Raw genomic sequence first — 15,352 nt, forward strand, 5'->3', positions numbered from 1 at the left:
GCTATGGCAATCAGGTCACTTCATTCCTTCAAATGTGAAGTACAAGTATATCAGCCCCTTTGAAGTCATAGATACGCTATAGCCGGGTGTCCCAGGTAATGAAACGTGCATATATCATTTCCCAAATTTAAATGTAATTTTGAGCCCAATAATAGGCTTGGGGCTCACAATCGGTTGTCATAATCTCAAACAAACGGGCCTAATTTGCTAACAAGACGCGATTATTGTACATTCAGGACATGTGGGGGCGAGTCGTTGGCCATTGAACCGTCAGATCTAATATGGAGGGCTTATGGTTCGATAAAACTCATCTTATGTTCTTATTCATCGGATCTATGCCATTGAATCATGAATGTGAAGCATTTGCCATTTTTGTTCCCATCAATGACTTATCATTCTATGAATGGAGACTAGTCAAAGCACAAACTGAAGTGGTCCTGTGGGAATACTATTTCTTCTTCATTTTCCCTAAAATATATAGCCATCCAAAGTAGTAGTATTATTATCATCTTCCGAAAAGCAGCCTTTGACCAAGATGATATGGTTTTTTCGATGCCCCAGCGTACATTAACATAAGCACCCTATTAAACGACTAAAATGCGCCGACCTTTGCTCTGGAATCGCCATTAATCTCCCTGCCTCTCCTTTTTTATCCACACACACCCCCATGACAAAGTAGGCCACTGTGCAGCCTCTGAGGGGAGCAACAAAGCCATGGATCCCACTCGCAAAAGGAACCCAATCAAGCCTTCCCCATCAGATCCCTTTTCTTCCTCTTCACTCAACAAAATCAGCACCAAAACCCCAAAAAGTAACACAGATCACAAGACCCCTTTACCCATAAAAGGTGCAGATCCACCTAGGGTTGATGCCCACTTGCAGGCTAAAGCCATGGCAATCTCCATCAACAATGGTCCTTCCAAATCCCTCCTTATTAAAAAGCATCAACAACCCAACAAACCCACAAACACAAAAAACAAAGAGATGGAGAAAAAGGGTCCTAAGGTTATTGAAAAGGCAGATGAAGATGAGAAGAGATTGGTTTTGTTGAATGATGTTGGTGGGGTTAGGAGGAGGTCTTTTTGTGAGCCAGAAATTGAAGTGGGTTGTTATTTTTCTAATCTTGGTGCAAAGGTTATGGCTAAGGATATGCCTCCTTTTATGCTGATCCATGCTGTGACTTGTGCTAGGAAGACTTATGATGGGCTTGAAAAATTTAGCTCTAAGACCTTTGCTTTTACTCTCAAGAAGGTAAAACATCCCTTTCCAATCTATCTGTTTCTTTTTTTTGACTGATTCCAATTTCCAACATCCAATATTTATTTAGGCTTTCTCATGGTTCATGTGTATTTAGGTGGGTTGCTTGCTTTTTTATAGTTTGTGTTGAAATTGTGTTTAGTGCCTTCATTTTCTTATATGGGTTCTCATTGCCATTGTTGAAGCATTTTTAACTGTGGGGGTTTGATTATGAGTCTATGATGTTATTAATCACCCTCACTCCACTGTCCTGACTTTAGAATTCATTTTAGCAAGTCTTAATTCATATGAAGTCAAGTCTTAATTCACAACTGTAACTGTAAAAAGAGATAATAGCAACAAGAGAAAATCCCCATCCGGTGGATATAACCTCCTGCCACTGTAGCCTGATTCAGGTTTTCTTACTAGAAGAAAAGTTCTTCTCTCTCGTCTTTTCATCTGATTTTGCAATTATCTCTGTAATGACATCAATAACTCATTCTACCAGAGTTGATGAAGTCTGTGTAGTTGAAAGACTGGCCTAGGTTTAAAGTCTATTGCACATGGTGTTATTGATTTCCACTTCAAATGTTTCCCTTTCCACTTAAATTTTTTCCCATTTCCCTTACTAGCCAGGTGGAAATGATCACTTTGTAAAGCAAACCTTATAGTGAAGAGGTATCACTGATCAATAGTTTAAAATTTTCACCAAAACAACATGAAACGACTGAATTGTTTTTGTTTCCATCTCACTGAAACACATACCCAAACAATAAGTGTGTTGATAGTTTGCTATATCAATGTCTTTTACTTTACATAATTATATTTATATGAATTGGATGTGAAATGTGACATATGTATTATGTATAAATATTTTTATGAATAACATATGAAATGTTAAGCATTATGTATAAACATTTTTTTTTAAAGTAACAGAAGCTTTATTAAAATTCCCCAAAACAAATACATCATGGGGGACAAGGCGTCCCACCAACATAGTACTCGTTAGACCATATGTCCAGAAAATAGTAATTTCATGGTACCCCCCATACACCATACCATTAAATAGAGATACACCACATCGAGAGGACCACCGCCTGATGAAGAAGCTTTATACCGCAGATAAATCGTTTACTGTAATTCGCATTCCCACCAAGTCCAATCCCAGTTTAGCCAATGCGTCAGCTGATTCATTGTATAAACATTTTAATGAATAGCATGTGAAATGTAGTAGCTGAATTCTCAGACAGCGAATGTCAGTATTCACTAGGTGTTCGTTATTTTTAAACTATTATGGGAATTTTTATTTTTTTTATTTTTTTTGCTTATGTGATATTTTTTTTAGTATGCATTTGTCATCCAAAACCGACATGTTTCCATTTTTATCACGGCTGAAAAGCATTCCAAAACCGAAACCTGAAACCTTGCGTGGATAAAGTCCCATTGGATTATCATGTATAGGTTTTAGTTCACATGAACCAGCTTCTCAGCTACCCAAAATCAGTGCTGAAGTCTATGATTTGACTTTATGGTGCGTACGTGCTTGTGGTGATGATCACCCCATGATTGTAGATTTTGGATGCCATTATAGCAAGAGTAAAACTCATACTGCTGACTAAGAAGTCTCGAACATTTGCCATCATAAACATCAATAAGATCCATTAAAGCATGTTTTCCAGTACATCGACATGCACTGCCGCAGAGGCTGGCTTCTAATGAACCTATGAGTGTGTTGCAATTATAGAAAGGGATTTGCCTATGGAGACCCACCATAGTATGTTTGCTAGCCACCGCCACAGCAGGCTGAAATTCATGATATATCTGTTTGTCTATCTATCTTATGTGTGCTCTAGAAAAATTGATTTCCTTATTGAGTGTTTTATCAGTAGAACTTTGAATACAAGATGTGGTTTGTTATTTTTGTTTGTTAGTTGAAGCCTTGAAGGTATGAACATAGGATGTGTTTTGGCTTTGTGCAGGAATTTGATGGGGTGTATGGCCCTGCATGGCATTGTATTGTAGGGACCAGTTTTGGGTCTTTTGTGACACATTCAGTAGGAGGATTTGTTTACTTTTCCATGGATAAATTGTATATCCTCTTGTTCAAGACTACTGTACAGAAGGCTGAGTGAAGGAACATTCCATGTCTCTAAATTGAAGAAACTGTCTTGAAAGCCAACAAAAGCCAAAAGAACCTTCAAAAGCAGTCTACCCTCCCTTGTATATTTGCTCAAGTAAGCGTGGGAGAGATTTCTTTCTTCATTTTACTCCTTTATTTGATCTTTCTGAGGGGCCCTTTTTAAAGTGGGTTACACGGCATAGACTGGTGGATTAGAGATAGCCACCCTATTAATAAACCATGTACTTTACATTATGTCAAGTCAATACTTTTTTCTCTTAGTAAGCTGAAATTGAAGGCATGGTCTCTATTATGCTGCATTTTGGTCCTACCCACTTGGATGGTAGTTATGCATTTCTGACATCGACTAGAACAAATGCTGTAGCAAGATCTCTACCATTAGATGCTTGGGCTCCTTAATGCTCGGTATTTTTTTATTCAAAATTTACTATGTTTGAGCAAACAAAATCAGATTACTAATTGGCGAACCACTATAATTAGGGTTCTTTGCCTATTTTTGAATCTAAATATTGGTATTCCTTCTAACATTGGGACCTCTTTGGATACCACAAAAACTAGGTCACTATTTACAAATAAATTATGGGAAATGTTATCAGCACGACCGTATTTTGATATTTGCACAAACCCAGCTGTCTTTTCTACTTTTATTAGATTGTGAGAGCTTTTTGGGAAGGGTAGTGTATCCGCCCCTTTTGATTACTTGGGACTAGGGGTGTAAACGAGCCGAGCCGAGCTTGGCCAGGCTCGGCTCGGCTCGTTAAGTTCAAAAGCTTGGCTCGGGCTCGGCTCGGGCTCGAACCAGGCTCGGGCTCGGCTCGGCTCGGTCAGGCTCGGCTAGGCTCGCGAGCCGCTCGTGAGCTTTAACGAGCCGGTTATAAAGTTTTGCCTCTGTCACTAGCAAAAGCAAATTTCAAAACAAAGTAATGATTACGAATAAAAAGTAAAATAAGCTGATTTTATAAAGTTTCGCACCTCTCACTAGCAAAACCAAATAAAAGAAAAAAACGTAATGATTACAGTCAAAAAGTAAACAGCTGGTTTTATAAAGTTTGAAATGGAAAATTACGAATAAAATGTACTAATTTATGACAATTAATAAAAAATTACCAAAAAAATTTCAAAGTTATGACAATTACGGTTTTCGATTTTTCACAGCCGTTCATTTTTGCGTGATACGTACCATCGTATATCATTACGTATTTCAGTATTTATTTTTTCACACGAGCCTTAACGAGCCGAGCCGAGCCGAGCCTGGCCTAGCTCGGGCTCGGCTCGTTAAGCTTAACGAGCCGGCTCGGCTCGGCTCGTTAAGGATTCGAGCCGAGCTCGAGCGAGCTTCCGAGCCCGAGCCAAAATTGACACCCCTACTTGGGACACTCAGCAGCAGTGTACGTGGCAATCAGCCCCATTGAATCCTTTTGACGAGAAGTACATCAGCCCCTCTGCAGTCATTGATACATTGTTGCTGGGTGTCCCAAGTAATTAAAAGGGGCGGATATATCACTTCCCTTTGGGGAATGTAATATCCTTTCCTCTAGAGTCATTGATACACTGTTGCTGGGTGTCCCAAGTAATTAAAAGGGGCGGATATATCACTTCCCTTTGGGGAATGTAATATCCGTTTTTGACAGCTCTTTAAATACTAAAAGACAAGATGGGTTAGTAACAATATCAAAATATGGTTGTGCTGATATCATTTCCCTAAATTATTTTAAGTTAATTTTATTTGTAATTAAGACATTGAGTCTACTTTGGAAGCTATTAAGCAAGATCGATGCAAAACTATTATAGAAAAGAAAAACAATAGCAAAAAAGGCATTTTTTAGAATTTCGGTTGAGCTTTTACAATAAGATCGGGTCAGGTTTGGGGTTGATTCCAATTCATTTCTAAGCAAAAGCTCAACCCGACCCAGACCCAAATTGCACCCCTACTTTGGGCCTTCGCCTGTTCATGAACAGTCGAAATCATCTAGACAACTGCCACATGATCCAGATTAGAGATCCTAACAGCGGAAATTTAAAATTTTAAAAAGAAAAAAGACCAGGATATTTTGGGTTTATAGAAAGTAAAATATTTAAATATATAAAATTTAAGAACAAAATTAGAACAACAAATAGTGCCGTGAATCTACCAGGATATTCTTGTGATAAAAATACAATATGAAGATAACTGAATTTTCAGAATCTCAGTAAAAATTCAGGATTTTTTCGTTGGGAAATGTTAAATTCACCCCTTTTCTTTGCATGGGACCATGGTTTGAAATTTCAACCAAAATCCAAAATTTTGGACCGAAATCGGACCAAACCGAAACGTTCCGAAACCAAAATTTTGTTAATTTCATTCAAAATTTCGTTACTTCCGGAAATTTCATCAAAATTTGTCATAAAATATTATTTTTTTTATTCCGTTGCAGAATTTCGACCAAAATTACCGAAATTTTGCCCTAAAAAAGGCATTTCGTGCGCTGGTACCAAATTTCAGCCGAAAGTTTGGTTTTGGATAAGTCTGAAATTTTAGCCGAAACCGAAATTTAAAACCATGCATGGGACAGCCAGCTCCAGTGTACGTCGCAATCTGGCCCAATGAATCCTTCTCATGTGAAGCACATAAGCCCCTCTGCAGTTATAGATACATTGGAGCTGGCTGTCCCAAGAAAAAACACGGGGGCGTTTTATCACTTCCCTTTCTTGTTCTATCAAAAAAGTGCAAAACATCATGATATTTTCGAAAATATCAGAGATAGTACTCGTGAGTTGTGACTACATGTACAACTATGAAGCTGAGTACGACTCACTGTTTTTGCGTTCTAATTTATGATCACGTAAGCCTTCTAATTCAAGAACACCAACAGCTTTCCACCAATAATTACCAAGTAGAGACTGAATTGTATATATCTCTCTTTTCTGAGTTCTTACAATGGATTTACAGGTTTGATTTGAACGGATACACTAACCTAGTACAACATGGTCACTGAATTGTGGCAAGGTCCCAATGCAGAAATGTAACGTAAGCCCTAAACTACAATAAAAGAAAAAGATTAGAATACAATGAAAGACACTGAGCAGGATTGCCTCGAATTCCATCATGCATCGCAATTCAATGGTTACAATTGCGTGCATCCATAGGCATTAGTCCCGCCCTAAAATGGGGTTGGGATACTCTATGTCATCAAAAAAAAATAAAATTTGCCTAAAGTACTGCTACAAGTTACCTTGAAATGAAGACGAAGTAAAACGGAACAGTCTCTAGTTCCACGTAGGACTAGTCAGACGGGAATCTCTAAAGACTGAAGTCCCCCCAGAGGCTGCAGGCGATGGTGAGGAGGCAATAAAAGGGGTTCCAGAAACAGATACCGACGGCACATTCGGAGCATGGCCTTGATGCCCAGGGGGAGCAAAGCGAGATGGGCTTGCTGTAACACCTGTCAACATATTGGATGTGATCTGGCCATGTCCACTAGCTACTAGACTGGTTTGACTGGTGAGAGGGACCTGCATATACACAATGTGAATGACTGAGTACCTTCTAAACTACAGAAAGTTGAGAAAAGAACTCCTATATGCTTTGGGTATGCAGTCACATGGGCATTAAAAATATAAGCGAAGCCACAGCATGAGGCTAATCCTTCCAAATGTACATCATACCTATATGCACAACTTAGAATATGCCTATGATTGGTGCAGTATAATGCATCCTAATTTCAACAATCCTTGAAACTGAATGGTAGACTAAGTATGATGGGCATCAAAGTATCTGAAAGAGCTTCAACTTCTATATACTATATAGTGTTGAGAGTTGAGACCAAAAGCAAAGGATAAGAAAAAGAAAAAAGCAGAGGCAGCAATTTTCCAATAGATATAAAATATAAGCATCCCTCTGTACCTCATTGAACTTTGAAGTAAAACATGATGGCGGTAGTGAAGGTGGATGTGAGGTATTGGTAAATGTTTCCATGGTGATACAGGGTTCATGGGGTTGGACTTGCATTACTCTTCTAGTCTACTGTTTCTACAGGGGCTATAGAGGCCTGAAAACAAAGAGATACCATATACGTCTTTCTTTCTTGCTGCATATTTGTTATTGAACTGAACTTGTGTCCCCTCAACTTGAGGGGCCTGTGTTGAAGCATAAGCGAAACATAAGCAGGGACAAGATGTCCCACAAATACACACACAGCCACTGAACGTCCTCAGGCCTGCAATGGCGCTCTTACACCCAAAACAAACTGCACTACTCCACTATCAGGCCTGAAACCATGATTGCCTCCTTTTCCACTCGTTCACCAGCTTATCTGCATGAAAATTTGCCTACCGCTTCATGTGGTTAAAAATGGGACAAGTGACCGAGCATAAATTATTAAATTGTGAATCTCCAATATTACATCAGCTAGCTGCCAAAGAACTGGGCTTTGTTCATCGCCCATGCTAAAGCATTAGAGGAATCTCCTTTTATAATAAGAGGACCAGCCATTGACATCACAAGCCATCTTTAATCCCCACAACAGCTCTCGAACTTCCGCTTCATTAGAGCCACAAAACCCAACTGGTCCAGAAAAATATTGGATGATTTGACCTTCAGTCTCTAAAAAGACAACCAATCCCTGCATGACCCAAATTCCCTTTTGGAACTCTCCCGTGCTATCCTAGTGGGGGTGGATTCCACCTTGGAGCAACAATCTTTTTTGATCTTTTTTCAAAGATCACTGTTCACCAATTCCTTACTATTATTCCTCTTGTGCTATTATGGGCACGAGGGATTTGCTCCTGGACCAAGATAATATCAGCTCTTATATCCGATATGATCCTTCTCTCACACCTTAATTTGTCTTCAAAGATCCTAGAGTTCCTTTCTTTCCACAAGTACCACGTGACTACGAAGGGAGTAGGTCTCCAAAAAAAGCGACCTGTTTCTCCATTATGGCAGCCATTCCAGTGGAGAATGGTGCTTTTATTAGAACTGTGAAAAAACACATAGCAATCCAAAGCTTCTTAATATGGCTCCCCATATCCTCTGCGCAAATGAACAATGCAAAAGAATGTGATCATAGGATTTCTCTTCCATTTTACACAAGATGCACCACCGTGCTCGGTGAAATTTCCTTCTTTTTAAGTGATCACAAGTGTTGATTCTTTCTTCTACCACCATCCATGCAAAAGCAACCACCCGTTGAGGGGCCGAATATCACCAAATGTTTGAAAGACAACTTGTAGAAGAAAGAGCGCATAGAATAGGGACCCAAACTCTCTGATCAAAGTGAGAGGGAGAAAAGTTAAAAGTAATAGGATGCAAGAAGGCCCACAAGTGATGAAAGACTAGTAACAGTAGTAGGATGCAAGAAGGTCCACGAGTGATGAAATACTAGTAATCTCAATATCCTTGAGGTTCCTCCTAAGTTTAATATTCCACACCGCCTCCCCACCCACCTTCCTTTCCAAATAGTCACACACTATTGGATGCTAGGTCCAGGAAAGCATAGCATAACAATGACTAAACATTGTGTACTCATTGTGTCCATAGTAATCAAAATCCAAATAATCGTTGGGACAAGTTTGTCAAGCTTGCTTGGGCTAATCAGGTTTCCTACATATCAGACGAGGGTGATATACAACCAACTAGTTCCATCGAAGATCAACACGGTTATGTGGTGATTCAGTCTTGCTTTCATGAGATAAGTATGAGAAGCCCGTGAAGACCTCCCAATAATCCTTAGATCGGTTCAGAAAACGCTAAACCCCAACGCCCTTTCTACTGTGGCCCAACCGATAATCATTAGTTTTATTTTCGGCAAAAGCCTGAACTTAATAGTTTTTTCCCCGTTAAAAATGATGGCATTACACTCGATCTGGATAGACCATATTATGGCTAAAGGTGCAGACTTCCACGTGATCTTACCAAGAGGACCCAACCCTCTAAGATTCCAACATCAAAGTAAATCTTTTAACAATCTAGGGAAGACCCAACTAACTTCAAATCAAGTGATTATTATTTGCCATATCCATGTGCTGACCTTGCAATAAATAAGATGGTTGATTTTCTCCTCTTCACCATGGCACATCGGGCATCTATTAGAAAGTATGAACTTCCTCTACTTTAGACAATCATGAGTGCTTATCATTTCAAAACATGCAGTCTAAGTGAATGCAATGATAGGAGGAGCACAAAAGCATTGCATAAATTGATGCAAAATCTTTGATAAAAAATAAGTGGCATTGTCAAGGACCTTGAAGAAAGATTTTGACCGAGTAAGTATCCCTAGGGTCCGGGGCCCAAATGAGTTTATCCTTCTCCGCTTGTTAGACATATGATTGTTCCAAAACAAAAATCAGGTTAGTGGTACTATTGATTTCCTCCTCCTCCAAGTTCCTAAAGAACACTCAATGCCACACCACACTCCCCAATTCTCTCGAAACACTAAAAAACCCTAACATTTTTTCTCAAGAATCTATGACAGAGATTGACTCTACCTAGCCAAACATCCCCCCAACAAATGGACACCCAGCCAAAGTCATCTTTAATTTGGCACACCAATCTCCATGCCCTTGAGCCTCGACCTCTACGTAGCTCCATGACTTCCCACCCCCTCTCATCCCCATATTTGCTCACAATCATTTTTATCCAAAGAGCTTCTTTCTTGTTATTGAACCTCCACCACCATTTGCCAAAGAGCGCATTATTCCCAAGGGTAAACTTGCCAAGGCCAAGCCCACAATCATTATTGTCTTTGCAAACCAATTCTCAAATGACTATATGTTTGATGTTTTTAACCTACCTTTGACATTCCAAAAGGATGTTCCGTACTAATCTTTCGATTCTTCCAGCCACTTCCCTTGGAATTTTAAACATGGACATTAGTATGTTGGAAGGTTCTCAAGATCCAATTTGATCAAAATAATTCACCAACATAAAGAAAGATTATTTTTTCCACCCTGCCAACTTCCTCTCACTTTGTTTTATGATTGGAGCCCATAGAAATTTAGGAAGAATTTCATTCCCCAGCAGGACATCGGAGCTTCGCATTCAGTTAAAAAATTACTAGTAGATGCCTAAAAGTGAGACAATGAAATGTCGGCAGCTGGAAGCGAATAAGCAATGGATAGGAAGGTGATCCATTGATTCATATGAGGCTCAGCCCATGTTGCATCAATTTGGAATGCACCTTCTATGATGATTAACATGTTCCACCGTTAAAATTTCAAGTCCACAATCCAACAAAAAGTAATAACTCTAGGAGGACCTGGAAAAGAACAAAGTATATAAGTACGCATACACTTTTTTTAGAATGATTAGAAGTAGGCATACACAAATTAGACCACATCACAAATGACCTATAAAAGAACTAAACAATGAAAACAGCATTATTATGTCATCGCTGCATATTTTCTGCTGGTTATAGCTTTTTTTGAATGATTTATATGTTCGGCGAGAGCCCAGACACGTCATTGTCACCTGCTGGCAGGAAACAACAACAACAACAAAATAATAATAAATAATAATAATAACAATAATAATAATAATAATCCCTGGATGTTCCAGCTTGATGCTGTTAACTTTTAAGCTATGAATGGGATTGAATTTCCTTTGTACTGTTTGGTTGACCTCCTCAGTCTTCCTTTATATTTGTATAAAATTGCAACCATTCAAAAAAAAGGGGGGAGGGGGGATTGAATTTCCTCTCAGCAACCATTCCAGATGACTAGGTAAGAGAAATCATCTACCCAGCTAAGAGCTTTAGCCAATTATCCATCATCATTATCTAATCAGTTAACATAAATCATACACAATTTGCTGCAAATCCACGACATCAGCAATAGCCAAAGATCAAGAATAGATGAAGGATGAAAATGTATAAACAGTCACTAACAGCTATAGACATGCAAGGAGTGTTTAGTTGATATGCCCCAAAGTCTTACGATAATAAAAGCAACATGACAATATGTGAATATTTTAGGGCGTGAATTTATTGAAATTACCGTATTATGTTGAATAGAACCAAATGCAGGCCTTCTAAGTGGAGAAGCAGCAGACGGAGATGTATTGTGCATGAGGTACAAACTGCGTGCATGTGTATTATGATTAGAAACATCTTCTGATTCTCCACCTAGATCGCCACCAGAATTCATCTCTGAACTCGTTTTGGGAATAGCATGCCTTGTAATAGACCCCATGGTCTCAAGTGTTGCTTCCACTGGTAGAGGAACAGCACCACGAACACTTGATGCCTGGATGCTATTTCGTTTTTTCATTTCCTCCTCGGCATTTAAAATCTGTTGGAAATCAAACAAACTTATCAGAACAATAAGTTATATAATATCTTATTTCCTATGAAGAAGGAAATCCATAATTACACATATTGTAGTGGTGTACATCATTATTAATTGAAGGCTATCGTGGTTAAACATTAAGACAAAAAACAAATGTCAGGTGGCATGTGGTTATTCAGACTCCTATTTTTGTCAAACCACAGATCAGAAGAGGTTTAGTGTCTACCCTATGTACAACAGTACAACTACTCATGCAAGAACCATCCTGGGCACCGTGAAGTTATGAGGTAGTCGCAAGCATTATTTTAAATTTTGTCTGAAATCCGAAATTTTGGATTTCGGTTCGGAGTTCGGACCGAGACCGAAATTTTCTGAAATCCGAAAATTATGACTTATCAAATTTCTGACAAAATTTTGAAATCCAAAATTTAGGACTTACCAAATTTCTGCCGAAATTTTGTGAAATTGATTTTTTTTTTTTTAAATGTAGTATTTTATCAAAAATTTCAGCTGAAATTACCGAAGAAATTTGGTAAATGAAAAAATATTGGCTTTTTTTTGGGTACCAGATTTCGGCCGAAATTTCGGTTTCAGCCTTGGCCAAAACCAAAATTTAAATCTATGGTTACAAAGAGCACCACAAATGAAATAGATATGCATCTTCAAATTAGTTAATAAAAACGTTCTGGAGCTTGCCGAGCTTAAGATATTCTTTGGAAAAAAATAGAATGCAAAGATATAGGAGTGAAAAATGAACAGAACATACTCCATGGAAAAGCAGAATGAGCAATTAACATTGACGAATCAGCTTCATCAGAAATCTAGAGAAAGAAAGTAAGAAGATACCTGCTTCAGCATTTGTACTAGTTGATGTTTTCTTTCATTTAGAAACTCCAACTTCTTCTCCACTTCCTTTTTTCTCTTGGCTTTGTCATTGAGAGCATCCAAGCTATTGTTTTCCTGGAAAATACAACAAATCATATTCCTTATATGGTAAAGACAAAGAAGCACAGTTGACGACCGATACGTTATTCAGGCTAAAAAATTTGAAAACATTTCAACTGAATCTAGAACTGGTATCCTAAAACATAACAAGATAGCTATATCAGTTCCGTAAAATGGAAACATTAAGGGGGGGCCGTCTGGATACGCAGATTTTAGAATCTTGGATTTCCTCACAATTATAGATGGGAGACGAGAGAAAAAAGAGACCAGCCATCGTTTTCTGATTTCTCGCCCTTTTTCTGACAACAAGAGAGCAGGAGATCATCCCATGTTTCCAGGTTTTAGAAATCTCAGCATGGGGGAGAGATTTCTAAAACCTGGATTTCTCAGTTAAAATCCAAGAAACGCTGTGAGCTGTCAGGACAGAGTACAACAGCTTGATCATGAACCCTCTTGTACACTGTTTTCAAACTAAAACCTAGATTCTAAAATCCGTGTATCCAAACGCCCCCTAAGTCTGAAGTAGTGGAAACACATTAATTCAATGTCCGAGTCTCAACTATGAGTAGGCTTTGGAACTGAGGGGTGACCAAGGGGCTTCGAAGTCTTTCTCCGTGGTTGCCGGATATAATCTTGTATTTAGGGTTGATGTAAAGGCTGTTACAACTTACAACAGTGGGACACCTTGTCCCTTTGATGTAATAGGTTTAACAGTATTAATAAAATTGGTATCTTTAAAAAAAAATAATATGAGTAGGCTTACCAGCTACAGACTTGTCAATTCATCGGAGGAATAAATTCCATGTATCCATCGGAGGAATAATAAAGTAGTACAACAAGAACAATTGAATAGACTTTTTCTGAAGTAGTCAAAGAACTAGAATTCATATTCCAAAGAGCACGACAGTGGACATAGCAACAACAAGATAACAAACCACGAACAAACCACTAACAGAAACCCAAACAACATAGCCAAAAAAAAAAAAAACTCCATCAGACCAATTAATCATGACTTATCGGTCCACTAAGATCATGAAATCCAAATATTCAATTCTGCTTAATTAAATTACTAAATTCCCACCATCATATTCTAGAAATAAATAGCTAGTGATGATGAACAATTTCCCACCAAATTCAGAACTCACAACTATATTGGAAAAAATGGAAATTAAAAGAAAGTGCCAAAATTCTTACAAGTAGAAAAATGCATAATATGTGCATATAATTATGGTGTTTGTGGGGGTAGTTGTAACATAGTTATTATGTAGTTGTGGGAATGTGTTTTAGGGTTGTGGGTGTTAGTGATTGATTATGTGTCGCTGAAGTAGGTTAACAAGGTAGCGATAAGGCAATCTTTGTGTTTGTATGTAAGGAGTTGTATCTTTTTTTATGGGTAAAAGAGTTGTATCATAATGAAAATGTAGAGAAATTGCAACCAAAACAGAAACTTATGTTTCAGAAGATCATGGTTCCTCTCGAATTGAACCGTTAAGAGGTCGCGTTGCCTAGAATCAACCTCTCTCCCCCTCTTTTTCTATCGTTTATTTTGTTTATCTGTGTTACGGCCAATTAGGCACGTAACAATGCATATGTCAATCGAGACCATGAAAATGCCAGTTTTCCAGTCTTTTCCTTAATTCTCTTACAAAAATGGTAATTACGTTGCCGAAAATTTTCAAGAACAGCAATATCCTAGGGCATTCTTTATATTTTTCTAGAAGTACATAGTTTTGTGAAGATGAACAATTTTATAGCAAATTCAGAACTCCTCACAACTACAATAAAAAGAAAAAGAAAAAAAAAGAAATTGAAACTACAAGAAAGGAATTGGGAACAAATTAAAGAATCCTCACCACCAATTTGGCCTCATCCGTGCTCCCCACCTTCTCCTCCTGAGCATTCGTGGCGGTCGCACCTCGGTCTTCCCGATCGTTCCCAGTATCCGGTTCGGCGGGCTTCGAGGGAGAAACATCGTTCACTTTGGGATCCTCTAGGGCATCATTATCATTGGTTCTGAGCCGGTCCTCCGATTCATCTTCAGTTATTTTCTGAGGGAGATTCTCCTCTAGGACATTTTCATTGTCTTTATTGGAGGTGATTTGGGGTTTGGAGGATTCGTTATCTCCCACGCCTTCTTCTTCTTGCTTTGTGATGGTGGTGGAAAGGAGAGATAGGGCTTTGGCTCGCTTGCCAACGAGACGTCTAAAATCTCGAAGGGTTATACCAGGGTTTGGCATTAGCCATCGTCTTGGGAGGTCGGGAACCCTGTGGAGGTTCCCCCTGTAGAGGGAAATCGCCACCATTGCACTATTGCAGGTAGACGGGGGTGTTTTCGCTAAAATTGGCACCTCTTTTTTTATATAAGCTTCTCTTGGGTCCCTTGTAACCTTTGTAACGGCTGCGAAGCTGAAAAACCGTTCGATCTCTCTCCCGGAACCTTAACCCTTTGTGAACCCCTACAATTGAATGGTTTAGATCTTTGAACAAGGTGGGCCATGGGCGATACTGTATTTTGTGAAGAAAATACATACACCTGCGGAATCTGATAAATCGTTCATTTGTTGGCCCACAACATTAATAAGCCTTTCCAGTAAAATTAGGAGGCTGATAAATCGCCCCCTTCAAAAATAAATTCACCCCCCTAATTGGTTGTCCTGCATAAGACATACCCCGTACCTCTCTCTAGCTAGGAACCTTTTTATGAGATGAATGATTTAGATCTTTGAAGAAGCCCGTATATCATGTTTGTAACTAGGTCAAAAACCTTTT

The 15,352-nt window shown here is 38.7% G+C and overlaps 2 protein-coding genes across 3 annotated transcripts; one reads left to right on the forward strand and one right to left on the reverse strand.

The window, feature by feature from the left end:
* The first annotated feature begins 488 nt into the window (after window positions 1–488).
* On the forward strand, window positions 489–3,675 carry LOC143847984 (uncharacterized). Its single transcript, XM_077356756.1, has 2 exons — window positions 489–1,251; window positions 3,216–3,675. The coding sequence occupies exons 1-2, from the start codon at window positions 715–717 to the stop codon at window positions 3,366–3,368; spliced, it is 690 nt and encodes a 229-aa protein (XP_077212871.1). The 5' UTR covers window positions 489–714; the 3' UTR covers window positions 3,369–3,675.
* Window positions 3,676–6,239: 2,564 nt separating this feature from the next.
* On the reverse strand, window positions 6,240–14,981 carry LOC143847992 (uncharacterized). Of its 2 annotated transcripts, none has more exons than XM_077356762.1 (4): window positions 14,437–14,970; window positions 12,485–12,598; window positions 11,348–11,641; window positions 6,240–6,868 (listed from the first exon to the last, which is right to left on the reverse strand). In XM_077356762.1, the coding sequence occupies exons 1-4, from the start codon at window positions 14,884–14,886 to the stop codon at window positions 6,623–6,625; spliced, it is 1,104 nt and encodes a 367-aa protein (XP_077212877.1). In that variant the 5' UTR covers window positions 14,887–14,970; the 3' UTR covers window positions 6,240–6,622. The 2 variants fall into 2 exon arrangements, with proteins under 2 accessions (XP_077212877.1, XP_077212883.1); XM_077356768.1 differs by lacking the exon at window positions 6,240–6,868 and adding an exon at window positions 10,617–10,823 and having other exon boundaries at window positions 14,437–14,981.
* Between the last annotated feature and the right edge of the window lie 371 nt (window positions 14,982–15,352).

The sequence above is a fragment of the Tasmannia lanceolata genome, unplaced genomic scaffold (genome assembly GCF_043159265.1).
Source record: "Tasmannia lanceolata isolate RefF3 unplaced genomic scaffold, GAP_Taslan_0.1 ptg000003l, whole genome shotgun sequence".
Taxonomy (NCBI): domain Eukaryota; kingdom Viridiplantae; phylum Streptophyta; class Magnoliopsida; order Canellales; family Winteraceae; genus Tasmannia; species Tasmannia lanceolata.